The sequence below is a fragment of the Pan troglodytes genome, chromosome 6 (assembly GCF_028858775.2).
Source record: "Pan troglodytes isolate AG18354 chromosome 6, NHGRI_mPanTro3-v2.0_pri, whole genome shotgun sequence".
NCBI lineage: Eukaryota > Metazoa > Chordata > Mammalia > Primates > Hominidae > Pan > Pan troglodytes.
The window spans coordinates 43,668,220-43,688,347 of NC_072404.2; the positions used below are offsets into that span (position 1 = coordinate 43,668,220).

The 20,128-nt window shown below is 37.8% G+C and overlaps 1 protein-coding gene across 25 annotated transcripts in view; it reads left to right on the forward strand.

Moving 5' to 3' along the window:
* The window catches only part of NME8 (NME/NM23 family member 8), a 405,025-nt gene extending 390,385 nt beyond the window's left edge, over positions 1-14,640 (forward strand). For 22 of the 25 annotated variants that reach the window (XM_054687471.2, XM_016957281.3, XM_054687470.2 and 19 more), the window contains 6 exons: positions 1,377-1,521; positions 2,219-2,326; positions 5,348-5,499; positions 8,704-8,848; positions 11,120-11,357; positions 14,486-14,640. In XM_054687471.2, the coding sequence (XP_054543446.2) occupies positions 1,377-1,521; positions 2,219-2,326; positions 5,348-5,499; positions 8,704-8,848; positions 11,120-11,342 (773 nt within the window). In that variant the 3' untranslated portion in view covers positions 11,343-11,357; positions 14,486-14,640. Of the gene's footprint in view, positions 1-1,376; positions 1,522-2,218; positions 2,327-5,347; positions 5,500-8,703; positions 8,849-10,507; positions 10,647-11,119; positions 11,358-14,485 lie in introns of those variants that run through there. The other 3 variants (XR_008548970.2, XR_001719200.4, XM_063815319.1) reach the window with 2 other exon arrangements.
* Positions 14,641-20,128: the final 5,488 nt, after the last annotated feature.

The window sequence follows — 20,128 nt, forward strand, 5'->3', positions numbered from 1 at the left end:
GTGAAACAAAGAAACTCAATGCCGTCTTGCAAATAAGGCATACTCACCAATATTTTTTCAATTTATCCGTTGGATGGTGAGGACCCTCTCTACACCTGGTTTATAATTCCTTTGTGATCACCTAACTGAGAGAATGCAAATTAGGGAAGGCAATCTCCAGGATTCTCAAGGATTGACAATCGACCTACTCTCCCATTAAATCTACTTTCTTTAGCTTTATGCAGATTTACCTTCCCTGAATATTTTTCCTGAGCTTTTATCGTGAGTCATTTCAAGAAGCTATTAACATATGGCAATTGCTTGGGGATTGGTTGTCACTTTTTAAACTGTGGTCATCAGGTACCCTCATTTGAGAAATCTTTTTACAAAATTAGTAATTAAAAAAAAACTTCAGTGTCTTCTAAGAATTAATATGATTCCACTTTTTCAACTTTCAAGAGGTATATATCCTGTGTTTTCCTTTTTTTTCTGTGAGGTAGTTCTGAAGCAAATTATTTCTTAAACTGTATTAACATGCATGATACTTTGTTTTATTCTTTCCTTACAATTGTTTGCTTAGTTCTACTTTATTCACTTTATTTCCTGTTTTTTGGCCTCGATAAGGAGCTTAAGGCTGTTCAAGATCTTAGGCAATATTTGTGCTTTTGACTTATCCTTCTTTGCCACAAGATGACCTGCACAGCTCCAAAGATCATGTCCCTCAAACATTCAAAAGCAGGAAGCAGAAGGTGGTGTAGGACAGAGGTTCTCCCTGAGTGCCTCTCTCAGAAGAGTCCCCAGTGTATTTCCTATAAATATCATTGACCATAGCTGGATCACACTGCCACACTTTCTGTAAGGAAGGATGGAGGTGTGAGTATTGGATTTTCTAGGCTTCTGTAGTGGGAAGTAGGCAAGAGAGAAGAAGGTTGAGAAATACCTTCAGGTATTCAATCACCTTGTTTATCCCCAAATGGGACAAATCAAATCATGGTTATTGAACATAAAAATTATTTGTAATGACTTCCATAATTGTGTTGGTTGATTATTTAGGTTACTATCTACACACACACACACACACACACACAATCACTCACATTCACATGCATACACCCAAGAAAAAGATTTAATGAGATACCTATGTGTGTGTGTGTTGTATGTGTATGTGTGTGCATGCATGATTCCTATACGATGAAAAATTGGAAATAGCATCATAATGAGATGTTAAGAGATACTATTCACCTTAAATTAAAACCTAAGAAGGTATTTCTGCAAACTTTCAAAATTTTGTATGAGAATAAAGTGCATTGTATGCCCTCATGATAGTATATTATGTATTGTGTACCTAACCAGTAATCTACCAGTTTAAAACTTATTATGTAACTGTTTTTATTTAGATGATGTTTTGCGTATTATTAAAGATGAAGACTTCAAAATACTGGAGCAAAGACAAGTAGTATTATCGGAAAAAGAAGCACAAGCACTGTGCAAGGAATATGAAAATGAAGACTATTTTAATAAACTTATAGAAAACATGACCAGGTAGAATTCAGGTTGAGAAAATTCAGTCTGATTTATTTTTGAATCACGTAAACTTTCTCTTAAGTCTGGTTTCTATTTAAGCTGCCAAACTCCTCAAGTCTGTAAACATGTTCTGAGTTTACTTCTCTACCAGTCCTGCTCCCATCCCAATCCTCTGCTCACCTGCCTGTCTTCTCTAGTCTTCCTGGAATGTTACTGGAATAGTAGGAAGGTCTCAGAGGAAGTTACTGGAGTCCCATTGAGTTGAACACCAGAAGTCCAGGGTGTACAATACTATGAAGTTTAAGCAGAGAACTGACTGACTCTCAAGAGCTTTTGTAATCTTATAGTTAACTAGTTCTAGGAAAGAATGAGTTGCTAGAAATGTGCTGGGTTTCTTTCTAGAAGAATGACTGAAATAGCAATTGAGGCTGAAATCCTGCAAGGGCATATAAACCAGCAGGACCATGGGAACAATGAAAGAAACATCTACAAGAATCATGGCACTCCCCTTCCCTTCCTTTCCCTGCTTCTATTCTTTTATAGATATGCTCTTGAAAACATATCAATGGAAAAAAATCACAGACCTCTGTTAAAAGATTATTTTACATGTTACATGTTTTGGATCTATTTAACAATATGCATTTGTATTGCCTACACATAATTAGCTACTGAGCTACACTTCTTATTACCTCTTCTTTGTTTTCTTTTCTAATAGTGGTCCATCTCTAGCCCTTGTTTTATTGAGAGACAATGGCTTGCAATACTGGAAACAATTACTGGGACCAAGAACGGTTGAAGAAGCCATTGAATATTTTCCAGAGAGGTAGGATTCATACCATGGGTCACTATCTGTTTTCATGGGCTCCATTTTAAACACCTTTTTAGATGTAGAGTATTGGAACCACAGCTCTAGTCCAAGGGAGCTTCTCAGGAAAGCTACCTTTCCTGGGGAAGGAGTGGACTGCTTATGACTGGAGGTCCAACCCAGTGACAGCGTGAGGATGGCCAAGGATTTGCAAGAAACCACTGTGAGATGCTAGGCTTGGGGCTGGGAGCTAAGAGGTGTATATTTCAGTCAACAGGTCATCTCTTGGGAGAAATATCCACCCTACCCGCTATTTAGGAGAAATTCCTTTGAGAAGGTTATGGTGGCAGCTGTAGCTTCTTTAACTGATCATGAGTTTTAAGACAATGATGACTAATTGAATATGTACTCTACAATTTAGTGGGAACATTTATTGACTTAGCTTACTGATTAATCTTAGAAATCAGCTAAACTTTGTAATCAACTTGACCCCTGGCATATTATCTGGCACATAGGGGGAACTCTTTCAATATTTTCTGAGCTTACCTGCTAGGCTTAGTATCATCTGCAGGATAGAAATAGTATCTCATGCATCTCCATACTTGGCATGAAGCTGATGGAAACAAATTGAATTTCAATTCCCTTGAATTATTCGTGCTGATTTTAGGGTAGGATTCAATTCAAAGGAAGAAAGGACACCCCTCATACCCCCTTCAGGTGTGCAAGAATATAGATGCTCTTTAAGGCACTGCAAACCTGACATACATGTTGACACAATAAATAACAATAGTTATGAAGCCTCACTTACATGAAATCTGAAGTGCTTTCTTTTGGGTGGGATACACTTAAATCTGACTTGTGTTGCATTAACATGTATTGCCCCTTAGTTAGCCCTCCTCAATTACGTCTTTGCTTATGTGCCAATGACTGTGAAGGATAATAAGCATAGAACCTCTGCAAGTGGTGTGAGCAGAGTGCCATGGAATCATTTAATAAAATGTGGCATAGAGTGCAATGCATGCTACCAGAGAGAGGGATTGCTATCAACACGAGGCCTGTGCCAGTAGGCGCACTGGTCTAGACACTGTGGCACCAAGTGTGGAGGCTCTCAGTTACTGCCCCATCTCCACCCCACTATCATACTGAAAATTGCCCCATGTTCACAATTAATCTTTATTTCTAATTGATCCCCACTTTTCCACTTTCCTTGGCTCCACCCACCACTTACGGTTGCTTTAGAAATAACTCTTTAAATGGAACTTCACCCCTTTCCTGTGCCTGAATATCAGATTCTATGCTGGCATTGTTTTACCCAAAATATGATAATTTGCATAGAAAAGAAGCACAGCAACCCCTCATTGTTACCTGTTACTCCCTCTATCCCACTATTCCTCCCCTGACATTTTCCAATAATCATGTTTAACAGCATAACAGGGGTTGGGAGAATGCTCTGCATTGAGTAGAGTAAGTGCTCAGGATGGCTCAGGCTGTTTCATTCAATCATTGTGCAAATCCCTCACCCCTGGCAATCACAGAGTCCAAGGGACTAGGGCTGAAAGTATCTCCAAATTAGAGGTGTGGGAACAGCCAAGGGCAGAATGGAAAGGTCAAGGTGATAAGGCAAAAAAACAAAAACAAACAAACAAAACCCTGAATGAGTCATTGAGACCAGAGAGAAAAGAAGAGGATCTGGAAGCTGGGGACAGAAAACCAAGTTTCCAGTGATGTGGATTCTCCACATCAGTGTTAGCAGGAAGGAACATTATTCACCACAGCTGGAATTTGTTCAGTTGATTGCCCTGGACTGTTTAAAGGGAAAAAAGTGAAATGGGCAGTGAGCATTATTTGCTACTGAAATATGCATAGATAGATAGAAAAACAGATAAAAAGGACAACTGAAAAAATACCAAAGAGCAACAACTGATTCAAGAGATGCATGCTTATTTATAGGAAAGAAAGCATAACAATAAACTGTCTAATCTAATGTGGATGGTCTGGTATTATCAGCATCACTCCTGCCTCTTCCCACAAAGCTGTCCTGTCTACTTCTCTTTTATTGCTGTTGTTGCTCACCTGGAGGTTTCCCTTACAGTATCTTCTGGATTTAATGTTTATAATTTTGTATCTTTGGTCTAGAGTCAAATGCCATGTAATGCTTGATAATGTGAAGCATTATCACATGGTGAAAGCCACAGAAGAAAATTTATTTAGAGTTCAATACACTCACCATATATTTCAAAGGCATAATCTGATTGCATCTGCAAAATCACCTTCTGAAACAGGTTTTATTGTCGTATTTATATCTGAGACAACTAAAGCACAGAGAAGTTAAGCAGCTCCCTAATATCACACAGCTAGCAAGTAGTGCAACAAGGATTCTACCCTCTGAGCTTTTTCACTGCACGGGGCATCTATATCAGTCCGTTCTCGTGCTGCTATGAAGAAATATCCGAGACTGGGTAATTTATAAAGAAAAGAGGTTTAATTGACTCACAGTTCCGCATGGCTGGGGCAGCCTCAGGAAACTTATAATCATGGCAGAAGGTACCTCTTCACAGGGCGGCAGGAGAGAGAATGAGTGCCAGCAGGGCTTGTAATACCAGGTGCTTGTAAAACCATCAGATCTTCTGAGAACTCACTCACTAGCACAAGAACAGCATGGGGGAAACTGCCCCCATGATTCAGTTAGCTCCCACTAGGTCTTGCCCATGACTTGTGGGGATTTGGGGGATTAAAATTCAACATGAGAATTGGGTGGGAACAAAGGCAAACCATATCGGCATTCATTCCTCTTTCATAGTTATCTGTTAATATTCATCGTCTTGATGATTTAAATGATCACATCCTTTCTTCCTAATGACCGTTATCCTTGAAAAGAAGTAGCATGCCCTAAGCCGCCATGTACTTACTTCCTTTTGCACAATGTCAAGATCTGGAATGATTTGCTGTTATTTGATAACTTTTGAACAACTTATAGAAATTGTGTTATATTATTCTGTTCTGTTCTAATAGCTTTTAAACCTGACTTCTTTTTCAAAGTTTATGTGCACAATTTGCGATGGACAGTTTGCCGGTCAACCAGTTGTATGGCAGCGATTCATTAGAAACCGCTGAAAGGGAAATACAGCATTTCTTTCCTCTTCAAAGCACTTTAGGCTTGATTAAACCTCATGCAACAAGTGAACAAAGAGGTAAATATTTAAGAATAAAAGTGAATGTATACATTTTCTCCAAATTTTGTGAACATTTAAAAAATTTACAAGCAGAAAAGCAAAACAGGAAACAGAAAATTCCAAAAGAGAAAAGTTGCGATGAGTACTCCTATCCTTCATTTAGATTCAACAATTAACTTTGTCGTATTTTGTCTTGCTATCTCTCTCACCTCTCCCTCCCTCATCCTTCTCTGTCTTTCTCTTAATCAGAAATGATATTGAATTTTGCTGAAGTCTTTTTCAGAATTTATGAAAATGATGAGTTGTTTTTTCCATGGATATATTAGTGCGGAATATCATGTTAATGATATTTCAAATATTGAACTATATCCTTCCATTCCTATATATATGTTTCTTAGTTATGATGCATTTTTAGATATGCTATTGGATACTATTTGCTTATATTTTACTTGTTTTTTTTTTTCGTATTGAGACTTAAAAGTGAGATTGATCTCTGCTTTCCATTTTTTTGGTTTGATATCTATCAGGTTTAGAAATCAATGGAATACTTCATAAGGAATGTGAATATATTTTTCAGTGCTCACTCTTCTTGACTGAGTGCCTGTTATTTGTTTTATCTGCTTTAAATGATATCCTATTACCTTTGTGACAGTTAGGTACTTAATCTACTTTCTCATTTCTTGAGCTATTCTCCTATTTTTTGAACTTGTGTTAAATGTTAAATGTACTTTGTCAGAAAATATATTATTTACATATATGCTGGATAGAAATAATCCTAGGCTCACATTTTTTTTCTTGGAGTTTCTTGACAGAGTATCTCTATTCTTGTTTCCTGCATTTCTTTCAAGAAACCTGGTGCCATATTTACTTTTGTTTCATTGTAAGTAATATGGTGTTTTGCCAGAAGAAAGTGTTAATTTTTGTTTGTTTCTCAAGTCTAGTAGTTTTACTAACATATGTCTGAGATTTGACCACTCTTGGTTTCTTTTTCTAGATACATGTTAGTCTTTTTCACTGTCTAGATTCTTATCTTCTCTTATTTCAAGATGGTTTTCCTGCTTTATAGTTTTAAATACTAGTTATGTTCCATTGTTCTTTTTTTTTTCTTAGGGATTTCACCAGCTGGAACTAACAGGGGATTCTTTTGAAGTTTCTGAGTATTTAGATTGACTTACTCAATTTTTAGTTAAAAATATTCTCTTTTGGTATGATGAAGTCAAATTTCTTAAATACATATAGTAATATATATTATTTAATTATATACACAGATATGTACACACACACACCTACATACACACACGTGTAGACATGCTTATCTTTGCCTAACTTCTGTATCTATCACTTTCCCTATTGACTTCTCTTTCTTTATTTTGCTTTCCTTTACTTGGCTGTTTTTACTTCTGTTCTCTATGTCCTTCTCTGTATTTTAAGTTACATTAGACACCTAGTTTATTTCTGTTATTTTATCTTTGTCTTTCATGAGTGCAGCTTTTATTTCACATCTACTTATTGCTTGGCCATTTCTAGTTTTGAGTTTGAAGTTCTGATTTATGATTTATGATTTTTTTAATGTTCAAACTGCTTAATTCACATTAGGGTGTCGTGTTACAGTTTGGGGGGGTATTTGTCATCCTTCTGCTGGCTTTCTTTCTTCCTACCTCCCTTCCTCTTTCTCTTTCTTTTATTTATTTCTTTAACAGGGGAATAAATTTTTTAATTAGCATAGTAATTTTAATTTTATTTTTATAATGGCTCAGTAAAGATTAATAAGGGTTTGGGTTAGCTCATTTCATTTCTCAGCTCAGATTTTCTCTTGGTTTTGTATTAATATAATTAGGTAGTTTCTTAATAGGTAGGGCCTTTGCAGGGGGTGAATCTGTCTCACTACCTATAGTACTCTCTGTTTATCTTGAACGTTAACCTGAGCCACTTGCTGTCTTTATCTAAGAACTGTAAGAGACTTTTCTTTTCCAAGGTGCCTCGTTTTACCAGGAAGTATTGATTTCCAAAAACTGCATTAGTCTTCAAATACCTTGCTTGCAATGCCACAATCACCCACTCCTACCCTAATTCATTCTTCATGGTGCAAAGGAAATTATCGTTTTAGAGCACAGATCTGAATATGTTCTTGCTTAGAATGCTTTAAATGTTCCTTGTTGTTTTTAGAGGAAAGTCCAGATTTCTTCACAGGGCATAGCTCTTGATAATCCTTCTTCTACTTACTTGGCCAACGTCATCTCCGGTATATTTTCACCCAGTCACTTCTTCCTGCCCTCTGCACTTGGCATACATTACTCACTCTGCCTGCAATGTCCTTTCCCTACTTGTCCACTTGGTGATCACACCTTATTTTTACCATGCTTAACACAAAGGTCAGTGTCTCTGTGAAGTCATCCCTGACCTCTCCAGAGAAAGTTAATTGTTTTCTCACCTGTGGTTCTGGGGACCTTATATATTACTCTGTAATAATGATCACTTTCTCATGATATCTTTATAGGCCTTGCTCTCTGTTGAGACAGTCTCTGAGGAAAGGTTTATGTTTTCTTCCCTTTCATTTCTGCAGTGCCTGTCTTAGGGCAGATCCTGGCCACCTCCCTTCCAGCAGGAGAGGTCCAGCCTTCTCCAGGCTGTCTGTTGGTTATAATCATATTGCCTTTAGCTCCCAGATCACTTTATGTGCTTTTGATCTGGAGCAAAGAAGAGGCCGTTTTACCAGAAAGCTCCCAGTTTCTCAGTTGGTTCACCTTTGTCTCTAGAATGTAGCCCTCAAAACTTAGGCTGTTGGTGAGATTTGGACAACATTTGCTTTGTTTAATTCCCTCGATGGTACTCTGATTCTTCAGGGAGAAGAGTGCAGATTGGCTTTATCCTTCAATCCATATCTAGCAAGAAATTCCTTGGCATTTGTAGTATGAGGGTGAAAATAGATCTTTATTCTTAGCATGAGATCAGGTCCCTTCCCCTTCTACTCTTGTGGCCTACTAGGTGTTTCAGGTGGTTTCTGGAAAGGTGAGCCTCAGAGACTGAAAATCTACATTAACATACTGAAGTTCTGAATGTCGATTTGGTGCTTTGGAATTTTAATTTAGTTTGGCAGAGTTTTGCCATGTTAAACCACAATATGCAAATTAAACTATCATTTTCCTTAGTTATTTCAGTCTACTTGAGTATGGAGGAAAAGTGAAGCAATCTGCAATATTATCAAATATCTGTTTTTCTTAGAGCAGATCCTGAAGATGGTTAAGGAGGCTGGATTTGATCTGACACAGGTGAAGAAAATGTTCCTAACTCCTGAGCAAATAGAGAAAATTTATGCAAAAATAACAGGAAAAGACTTTTATAAAGATTTATTGGAAATGTTATCTGTGTAAGTTTCTGATACATAATTATTTGCATTATAAAAGTGGTAAATGTTCATTATAGAAACTTTGAAAAATGCAAAAATTAATTAAAACATTTCATCTAATCTCATTCATGAAAAGACATTCTGCTAACATTCATGGTTCATCTTTTTTCTATTTCCTTACCTCCCTCCCTATCTTCTTTTCTCTCTCTCCTTCTGTCTCTCCTCGCTCCCTTTCTTTCATTCTTTCTTCCTTCCTACTTTCCTTTCTCCCTTTCCTTCCCTTCCCTTCCCTTCCCTTTCCTTTCCTTTCTTTTCCTTTCCTTTTCTTCCTTCCTTCCTGTTTCTCCAAGTCTTCACATTAGATATAGAGGCTGCCTCAGTTCAAACCGCTGCTTCACCAACATACTTAATTGTTGCCTGAGTTTCCTTATCTGTTGAATGGGAATAATAATAGTATCTATCTAATAGGCTTGTTGGCAGGGCTACATAATTGATGTGTTGAAAGTACCTAGAACAGTGCATGACAGATATTAAATACTTGATAAATGTTAGCTATGATTATTAACATCTTTTTTTACATGTGTTGATACCTTGTCAAACTATGTATACATAATAACATAAATATTACGATAAGAAATACACTCTTTTAAAACTTCTTTCTACATGATGCATCTGTTCCTGACAACACATACTTTTATAACCACCACATAGAAATTAAAGGCTAACATTTATTATTTCCTTAATTCCAGGCCTTGTGATGAGCTGTACACACTTTATTTCATTTGACTCTTATAATAATAACTCTATGAAGTAGTTTTACTAGAATTTCCACTTTGATTTTGAGAGAACATAGGCCCAGGGCTAGAAGTTGTCCACAGTCACAAAACTAGTGTTTCGCTGGGTCCTGAACCCAGGGAGTCTCTGCTTTTAACTGCTGCTTTCCAAAATTCTCTTTTACACAGAGTTCATAATTATGTGAACATCATTATCGATTTACTATGAGTTAAATGTCTTCTCTATTTTATATATATTAAACATCAAAAATTTTCTATACAGTCATGCTTTGCAGTACAATATTTCAGTCAATAATGAATTACATGTACAGCAGTAGTCCCATAAGATTATCATGGAGCTGAAAAATTCCTATTGCCTTAGTGACATCATGATCATTGTAATGCAATGCATTACCATTTCTGTTCATATATGTTTAGATACACAAATAACACTGTATTACAGTTGTCTACAGTATTCAGTATAGTAACATGCTATACAGGTTTATAGCCCAGGAGCCATAGGCTGAACCAGATAGCCTAGGTGTGTAAGAGGCTATTCTATCTAGGTTTCTGTAAGTATATTCTAGGATGTTTGCACTACAATGAAATAACCTAATGTCACATTTCTCAGAATGTATCTGCATTATTAAGAGGTACATGACTGTACATACACACACACATGCACACACACACACACGTGTGTATAAAATATGTATAAGAAACCTCTTTAATTGCACGTCTTCTCTTTTTTCAGTTCCTGACAATTTGTCAATGAGTTTAGGAAGGAAGAATTTATAAAGTTAACAAAATTTAATGGAATATATATGCAATTTAGATATAAATAATAAGCAGAAGCCTAGGACTGCACCATGACAGCTTAGAAAACTAACTTTCATACTTATTGCAGGTTGCATTTTCTGGGAAGCTGGAAGAGTTTCTTGTTCAGGCTATTGAGTAAGGATGCCATGAGGAAGACAGGGCAAAGAAGCAGGATGGGGATGACAGCAAGTCAAGATGTAGTGCAGACCGGACAACATCCTCTGCTAACCACAGCTAGATTGGTCTATCAGAGTTGTCCAGTATTGGCTGAGATGACCAGGCTGTTGTATGCTCACATCACTCAGTTACTTGAAGTAGGCCATCCTGGCAATGAGGATGGCCTGAGCAAGGTGGCTATCTTAACTTCAGGCAATCCCTGAAGGGGTTAGAGGCTGCTGGACAACCATAAAGCAACAAGTCTTGAATCCATGACAATATCTCTATTTACAGACCTCAAAGTAGCAAAATAATAAGACTTCATTGACAAATATTCCCTAGAATTAAATTATAGCACTCACCTAGCATATAAACCTATTAGAAGAGGGAGAAATGAAAAAAAGAAAGTACATGATTGCACTGATAAGGACAAAGAATAAAAAGGAGCTCCCTGGCCCAGGCTGCAGTGTTCTGTCTTTAGCCTTGTTTGCTGTGTCAACAGTTTTCAGTAGGCTGGGTCTTCTGAAAGCACCGTTCTTTGCAGGGGTCCATCTATGGTCATGATTCTGACCAAGTGGAATGCTGTTGCAGAATGGAGACGATTGATGGGCCCAACAGACCCAGAAGAAGCAAAAGTACTTTCCCCTGACTCCATCCGAGCCCAGTTTGGAATAAGTAAATTGAAAAACATTGTCCATGGAGCATCTAATGCCTATGAAGCAAAAGAGGTTGTTAATAGACTCTTTGAGGATCCTGAGGAAAACTAAAGTATATACTGTGAAGTACGTACCTGTTTAATTATTATTTTATTTTATTTGCTTGTTGCAGTGACTGAGGTTAGGACAAACCTGTCCTAAAAAGAGAAGAACTTTTCCTAAATTCCTGAATCAAGCTTTATTTCCTGTGAGACACACTGTTCTATTGCATATTAGCCACACAGCCTCAAAGCTGAACCTTGTAGATGCTGATGACCTTGGGGATTCTGGTTGCTTGTAACCAGGCTGAGGATGCTGCATCCAGGCTGGAGGGATGGAGACAACAGGGCAAGCAACGCACCCATTGGTTCACACAGCTTGGTCTTGAGCTGTGGTGTCTTCTACCATGATATAAAAAGCCTCATGCAGTCCCTCTACTCAGCTCCTTTCCACTTCTCTGCTTTGAATGGCCAAAGTTTCTTTCTTTTTATCTTTATTTGTTCTAAACAAAAAAAAAAAACAAACCAAAACAAAAAATAGGATACATGCGCAGAACGTGCAGGTTTGTTACATAGGTATATGTGTGCCATGGTGGTTTACTGCACCTATTGACCTGTCCTTTAGGATCCTTCCCCTCACCCCCCACCCCCCAACACGCCCTGATGTACGTTGTTCCCCTCTCTGTGTCCATGTGTTCTCAATGTTCGACTCCCACTTATGAGTGAGAACATGTAGTGTTTGGTTTTCTGTTCCGGTGTTAGTTTGCTGAAGATGGTGACTTCCAGTTTCATCCATGTCCCTGCAAAGGACATGATCCTTTTGATGGCTGCATAGTATTCCATGTACCACATTTTCTTTATCCAGTCTATCGCTGATGGGCATTTGGGTTGGTGCCATGTCTTTGCTATTGTAAATATTGCTGCAATAAACATATGTGTGCATGTGTCTTTATAGTAGAATGATTTATATTCCTTTGGGTGTAAACCCAGTAATGAAATTACTGGGTCAAATGGTATCTCTGGTTCTAGATCCTTGAGGAATCACCATACTGTCTTCCACAATGATTGAACTAATTTACATTCCTACCAACAGTGTAAAAGTGTTACTATTTCTCCACAGCCTCACCAGCATCTATTATTCCTGACATTTTAGTAATTGCCTGAATGGCCAAAGTTTCAGTGTACAGTGTACAATGATTGTACGGTGTACAGTGATTGAAAAACCCACAGTCACCTTGGGCTGGTGGGAATATAAAATGGTGCATCTTCTGGATAATCATTTGGCAGTTTCTTAAAAGGTTAAACATAGAATCATTATTTAACCCATCAGTTCTCTTCCTAGGTGTATTCCCAAAAGAACTGAAAACAGGGACTCAAACATATACTTGTACAGTAATGTTTATAGAAAAATGATTCACAATAGCCAAAAGGAAGAAACTACCCAAGTGTCCATTAACAAAACAATGAATAAAGTGTGGTATAAAGATACAACGGAATATTATTTAGCCATTCAAAGGAATAAAGTATTGATGCATACTGCAACATGGATGAATCTCAAAAAAATTTTGCTAAATGAAATGTTAGACACAGAAGAACACATATTGTATGTTACCACTTATATGAGTTACCTAGAACAAGCAATTATAGAGAGAAAAAGTAAATTATAGCTTGGGGCTGAAGGAAGGGTGAAATTGTAAGTTATTGCTTAATGGGTGCAGAGTTTTCTTTTAAGTTGACAAAATATTTTGGAAATTGTTTGTGGTGATGTTTGCAAACCATGCAAATGTCATTAATAACATTGATTTGTACACTCAAATGGTTGCAATGGCAAATTTAATACACACAACCCCTGACATATTGCCAGGATAAAAAAAATAGTAACAAAAATAGTGAAATAAGGAAGAATGATTTCTCAGACAAGCACAAAAAGCTCTTGCAAGAGAACTCTTCAAAACCCATTCCAAAATGATACAAAATTAAGTTAGTGTTACATTTTTAAAAGAAAATGCATGTAATCCTAACATGGAAACCCTTAATTAAAAGTAAGCCTTTATGTTGGGAGTGTAAATTAGTTCAACCATTGTGGAGGACAGTGTGCTGATTCCTCGAAGACCTGGAACCAGAAATACCATTTGACCCAGCAATCCCATTACTGGATATATACTCAAAGGAATATAAATCCTTCTATAAAGATACATGCATGGATATATTCATGGCAGAACTATTTACAATAGCAAAGATGTGGAATCAGTCTAAATGCCCATCAATGATAGACTGGATAAAGAAAATGTGGTACATATATGACATGGAATACTATGCAGCCATAAAAGGGAATGAGGTCATGTCCTTTGCAGGGACATAGAGTTGGAAGCCATTATCCTCAGCAAACTAATGCAGGAACAGAAAACCAAACACCGCATGTTCTCACTTATAAGTGGGAGCTGAATGATGAGAACACATGGATACATGGGGGGAACAACACACACTAGAGCCTGTTGGTGGGGGCTGGGGGAGGGAGAGCATCAGGAAGAATAGCTAACGGATGCTGGTCTTAATACCTAGGTGATGGGATGATCTGTGCAGCAAACTACCATGGCACACATTTACCTATGAAACAAACCTGCACATCCTGTACACATACTCCTGAACTTAAAATAAAGTTGAAGAAAAAAGTAGGCCTTTAATAAAGTTCTTAAACAGTTAGTAAATAACGGAAATTTTGTTTCAAACAAAATATAACAATACCAACAAACTCCCTAAACTCTTTCTTGGGCATCTCTGACCTGAGAGTCCTGCTGAACCCCCAGCTGCTCCCCCAGGCCACCCCACAGCCCCCGCCTTTACACTCCAGCCTGTCCATCATGTTCAGAAGGAGCTGCACAATCTGTCCTGGTATTTTTCTCACCCTCTTCCTATTGTCTTCCTAACCTTTGGTTTAACCAGCAATTCTGAATCCTTGAATGGGTTGGGTAGAAAGCTTACTCACAAGTTAATATTTTTAACCCTGTCACAAATGTTTGTTCATTAACTCATTGCTCTGTAAATGTTTGATGACTGCTTACTTGCTCAGTCAGGCTGTCTATAGGTAAAGGTTAAGGCCCATCTCCCAGCTCTGTGATTTGTGTGCAAAACTTCAATATGGAAACTGATAACTGCTGAAAGATTAGTGTATAGCACTGTCATTTATTTTATTAAGTGCATTCTTTCTTTTCCTAGAACTTTGAGAAGATAATACATATGTTCACATCAATATACAACCATTTGGCACAGCTTCCTGGGAGGAATAAGAAAAACATGCTTTGGAGGAAAACTCAAGATACAAAAATGAATGGCTATGCATAATAACAATAAAAATGTATTCCCCAAACAAATCTTAATGTTTATTTTTACCCGATCTTCCAGAAAAGATTTAAGGTATATAAATGCACACAATCTACAACAAGATAATTGAGGGAGGAACACGGAATGTGGGGAAGAAGAGAGTAGGAGAGATCAAATAAAGCCAGGAGTGGAGTTAAATACAAATGCATCCTGCCTAATGTATATTGAAAATTGGTCAAAGTTTTGACTCTAAATTTTCTTGCAGAAAATGAGGAAAAGGATGATATGTAGATTTATATAGTTTGCAAACTATAGTACTGTCCAACAGTCCAGGCAGTGTACCTAACTCCCTCATGGTAAGACAATGCAAGAAGGTAATAAGACAATTTTGTTTTTGTTTCTTTTCCTCTCTCATGATGTACTCTGAATGATGTTTTCTGCAGTGGTATGCACTTAAGCCCATAGCCAGAGTAATGTGTGGTTCCCAGCATGTTAGCCGTGACACCCTCTTTTTCATTCCACTCAGGAGAAATATTAGATTGCACATGATTGAGAATAATGTTGCTGAATGATTAACTTTTCAATCTAATTTCTTAACTCTAATATTATTAAAAGTAAGACGCTCACAAGCTTTGATCCTTCCACATTAGTAACAGATTACTCACTGCAATACTTTCATATTCCAACATAATGTTTGAGAAGCATGCCTGTGAACAGTGTTAAATTATGCAAAATCTAATTATGTACATAGGAGTTATCAGTAAGGATATTTCTCAATCTTTCTCCAGAATGCAGTAAAAAATAAGGTAAATCAATTATTGGCTTCCTTTAGATTGTGCAGAGAAATAAGTACAGTCAATATCTTCACTTTCCTCACTTCCTTCACCTTCCCTGCTCCCGCAGGTTGAATAGTATTATCTGATGCTTTCCATGGCCTGATAGTATTTGGATATTCATAATATGATTGTGCTGAGTGGCACACTGCTATTGCCTCAAGAATGATCCAGACCTTCGAATGCACTGGGGGGGAAAAAAGAAAAAAAAAACAAAAACAAAAAAAAAACAACTCTCTTAAAAGTGATATCGTATTTCACCAGCAGATGGCAAGCTACACTCAGTTGTGTGTATATGTGACTAAAGTGCAAATATTTCATACACAAGACATAGAGAAAGGCCATTTCTTTCTAATTGAAGTAGCTAGAAATCTAATAATCAATGTCTAAAGAGATCTATCCAATTAAGCTTTAAGTTGAGTTCGTCTTGGTCTCGAGGGGATTGTATTTAGTGGGTGGAACACAGCAGCAAGAGGTAGGCATGTAAGGACTGGGGTTAGCAGTACTTGGAAATATCTTCTTGCCTCTGGGGGAGAAAGATTTTAAAAGGCTAGAAAGTCACCAGGGCTTCTGCTAAATGGGCTGGTCTTGAATTTCGGCTGGACTTTAGGTAGTAAAAGCATGGCCTGGACCACTGTGGCTGAGACAAGTAAGGCCTGAAAAATCAGCAGGAAAAGTTGGAGCTTGAGGCTAACTGTCAGCTGATGAGATACCCAGGAGGGTGGGGATGTGGGTCTGAATTCAGGGACGGGCTCAGTAAGTAGGCAATGGGACACCTGTGCAGAAAGTGCCTCTATCCCATCAGCCAAATACATGAGGATGACTTCACTGGGATGAGGTCAGTGTCTACATGAATTCCCCCAGACAGAACAGTCCCCATTCTCTAGTACTGGCTCAGTCATGCACCTTGACCCTAAAACCAGGGTCTCTCTGATGGCTACACCCAGTCCATCCAGCCCAGTTCCATGACAGGACACCCAAAGCATTCTTGATTTGAGCCTAATGCTCTCCAGTACCTTCTTTGGATGCCCTGTGGAAGATGGACAGATTTCGTAAAATATGCTGTCCTCTATTTGTGGCCCTCTAGCTGGACTGTCTTAGTGCCCCTTCTGGACACGGAAAGGGATTCCTGACACTGATGCCTATCTGAACTGTGTCTGAACCTGCTCAACCATTGGAAGCTACTTTGGATGACCTCCAAAGCCAAACATTTTATGCATTCCAAAAAGGGAGAAAGATGACTCAGCAATTGTCTGCCTAATTTTCAGCTGCTGAACTATTTCAATGACATAATAAATATTTTAAATGATTATAATTATTCTTAAAATGTTAGTGAATTTTAAAAGTCCATCAGTTTGAATCAACAACATTATTTTAGATTTATTTTGGTACCATGGCGAAATTTTATTCATAATACCATTTTTTTGCTTAACTTCAGTTCTTTGCACCTTGTTATATTATTCAAGTTCTTATAATTTTATGAGATTTAGGAATAGTCCTCTGATTATATGCCCTCCCTGTTAGCTGAATGTAATTGTTAATAAACAATTTAATTGTTTTCCCTTTTCATAATATGTCATTTAAGTGAGCCATACTGGCCATTAGAAAGTTGTTCTCATTGAGATACTGCAGCTGCATGTTTTAGTTATAAAATTTTTCTCATACAAATATCACAACTAAATATATTAGACTTAGGCTGTAAAGGCAAAATTACACACCATGGCTTTGTTCTTGCCATTAATTACCTCTTTACAAATATTTTCTTACATTCCAGTAGACAGAAATTTCTCTCAGGTAGCAAAGCAAATAAATACTGTAAGTTCTGTAGTGGTGATCAACATATTCTTTCTTTAATAAATTCGAAAAGAAAAAGACATGAAAAAGCATGAAGACAAAAGTCGAAGCCTTAGGGATTAAATAGTGTATGGCTGCCAGTTACAGAAATTGACAGAGACATTCTGTTGCTTGACACTACTTTATAGTTTGTGCTGGAAAAGTATGGTGGTCAAACTTTAATATTTTTATGATTGTCATAGTGTGATGAGTATGAGAATGTGAATCACAACCTCCAATTGCAGGGGCCATATTGACAAGGGTTCTAGCTCTGCACCCTGAAATTCACTGCCACCTTTGCAGCAAGACCACACACCTATAGGTTGCTCCCAGTCAGTGACTGAGCACAACAGGATACTTAGAGCTATCCCTGGGAGAAGAGGGACTCCTTTGACAGATGACTGGCTCAAGACTCCCAAGTAACCTTGCCAAACTTTCCTTAGACTTTACAGCAGTCTGGAATGCTTCTACCCAACCTTTCTTCTCTCTTCCCTCTCTCCTTCACTCAGGGTGGACATCCATTGTGCTCTGACAGCTCTCCCAGCCCTACCCAGATCCCTCCCCATTCTCTCTCACAGGCGTTTTGCACATTTAATTCTGTTTTGGCATTTGCTTCTCTGAGGACCCAGATGAAAACACATATGATCAAGGGAATAGTTTTCAAATTAGCATGTCTAAATGTCTTTAAATCAAACTACATTCTATATATATCCCTGTCTGATAATATTTTTGTAGTATCTGATAGTTATAAAAGTAACACATGTTCATTAGACAAAATATGGAAAACCTTTATGGCTTGCACTCTTTTTTTTTTTTTTTTTTTTGAGACTGAGTCTCGCTCTGTCACCTAGGCTGGAGTATAATAGCATGATCTTGGCTCACTGCAATCTCTGCCTCCCCGGCTCAAGAGATTCTCCTGCCTCAGCCTCCCAAGTAGGTGGGACTACAGGCGCCCGCCACCACGCCTGACTAATTTTTTGTATTTTTGGTAGAGACGGGGTTTCACCATGTTAGCCAGGATGGTCTCGATCTGACCTTGTGATCCACCCGCCTCAGCCTCCCAAAGTGCTGGGATTACAGGTGTGAGCCACTGCACCCAGCCTATGCTTTGCACTCTCTTATGGCAACATTTTTTATGGTCTTTAGTATTCAATAATGAAGGAAAGTTATTTGTGTCACAGACACCTATCCTACCCTGACATGACTTGGGAACCACATTTAAAAGTCCATTTTCACAAATTATTGGTAAAATAAACTCTGATACATCCAAGCTATGCAACTGTCCAATATAAACCTACTGTTGCATTCTTTAGTGGAGCAATTTTCATGCTGCCTTATTAAGTTCATACACTAAAACAGAAGGAAAACCCAGAAGGATTCACACCAAAATGCTAGTTTTGACATTTTGAGTAGCTACTTTGATATTTTGGGTCTTTTTGTTTTATTTCATGTTTTTGCTTATTTCTGTTGTTTGAATAATAAGGGGGGATATTCCATTGCTATCCTAGGGTTCAGCGTCTTCTTTGGGGTACTTTAAATTAAAGTAGATATTCTATCTTGGGTACTTCATTCATCCGGAGAACATGGCATGCTTCCTTATCAGTTAAATCACAGAGTTGACAATTAACTGATATTATGGCTAATAATATCAGTTAATTACTGATATACTGTTGAGTGGTATGCCTCTCACTATGATGTAATACATCTTTCAGTGTAAACTGCTTTTCAAAAGTATTTTCCAATAGGAAATATGGTCAGTATTAGCATAAATCAGACTATAACAAGAAGCAGAAATTTGTTATCCTGTTGCTCTTTCTATGGTGATAAATAAATAGTCCCTCTAGCAGCCCAGATTTATGTTACCAAGAAGTCAGTGGACTTTGGACTGGTAAATCAAAATTCAGGAAATTTGAGGGCCCAGATCTGTCTCTAGCTATGTGCAAGAAATCAGACAAACTTACACAACCTTTCTCCGACAAGCGAGGTTATGACTTCTGAGGTCTTATTCAACCTTTTCATTCCATGATTCCAAACAATCATTCTTGCTCTTTGAATGGTAATAATAGCAGGTACATCCTTGCAGTAAAAATGTGCTCTTCTTTTTCACTCAGGGACTGGTTACCCCAACCAGAAACACCCTCAAGCTAGTAAGGGGTTTTGCTGTAAGAATGCGATAGACCATCTTATAGGTATCCAAGGAGAGAAACCAAAAGTGTGATCAGACTGCATTGGTTTAGAGCTGAAAAGTAAGAACTAAGGCTATTTATGTAAGTTCTCATTATCTTAAAAGAAGTCTAGACAGAGAGCATCTATTGGCAACTCTGCTATACTCTAATTCTTCAGTTCCTGTAGTTAACCAGTTATATTATTAAGTTTGATTTGTTAAAAAATAGAGAGGTTTGCACAGGCTTTTCCAGCAGTTAAGAAATCTATCTGTCAGTCTATCTATCTATCTCTGTCTATCTATCTATCCATCTATCTTTCTATCCATCTATCTATCAATCATCTATCAATCCATCTATTTATCCCTATACTTTGAGGGGCTCAAATCACTATTTCCCAGCTGCCAGGAGTGTAGGAAGTGCTGAGAATGTTGTCAGCTGATGGTTCACAGATGAAGGGAGGAGCTTTGCCCAAGGTGGCCACCAGTTCCAACTTTACATTTGTAATAAATATGGGGAAGGAGGAACAATCTTAGTGAGGGTTTCCATACACCATACACTTAGTGAGCATTTCCATACATTGATGGTCCAAGCATTCTGGGGCATAACTGACAAGATCAAGAACTTTCCTTGCTGAGCATACTCCTTGGCTCGAAAATGCTATTTAAACAAACATATCCCAAGGTACTAATGAAGGATGTGCACAGATG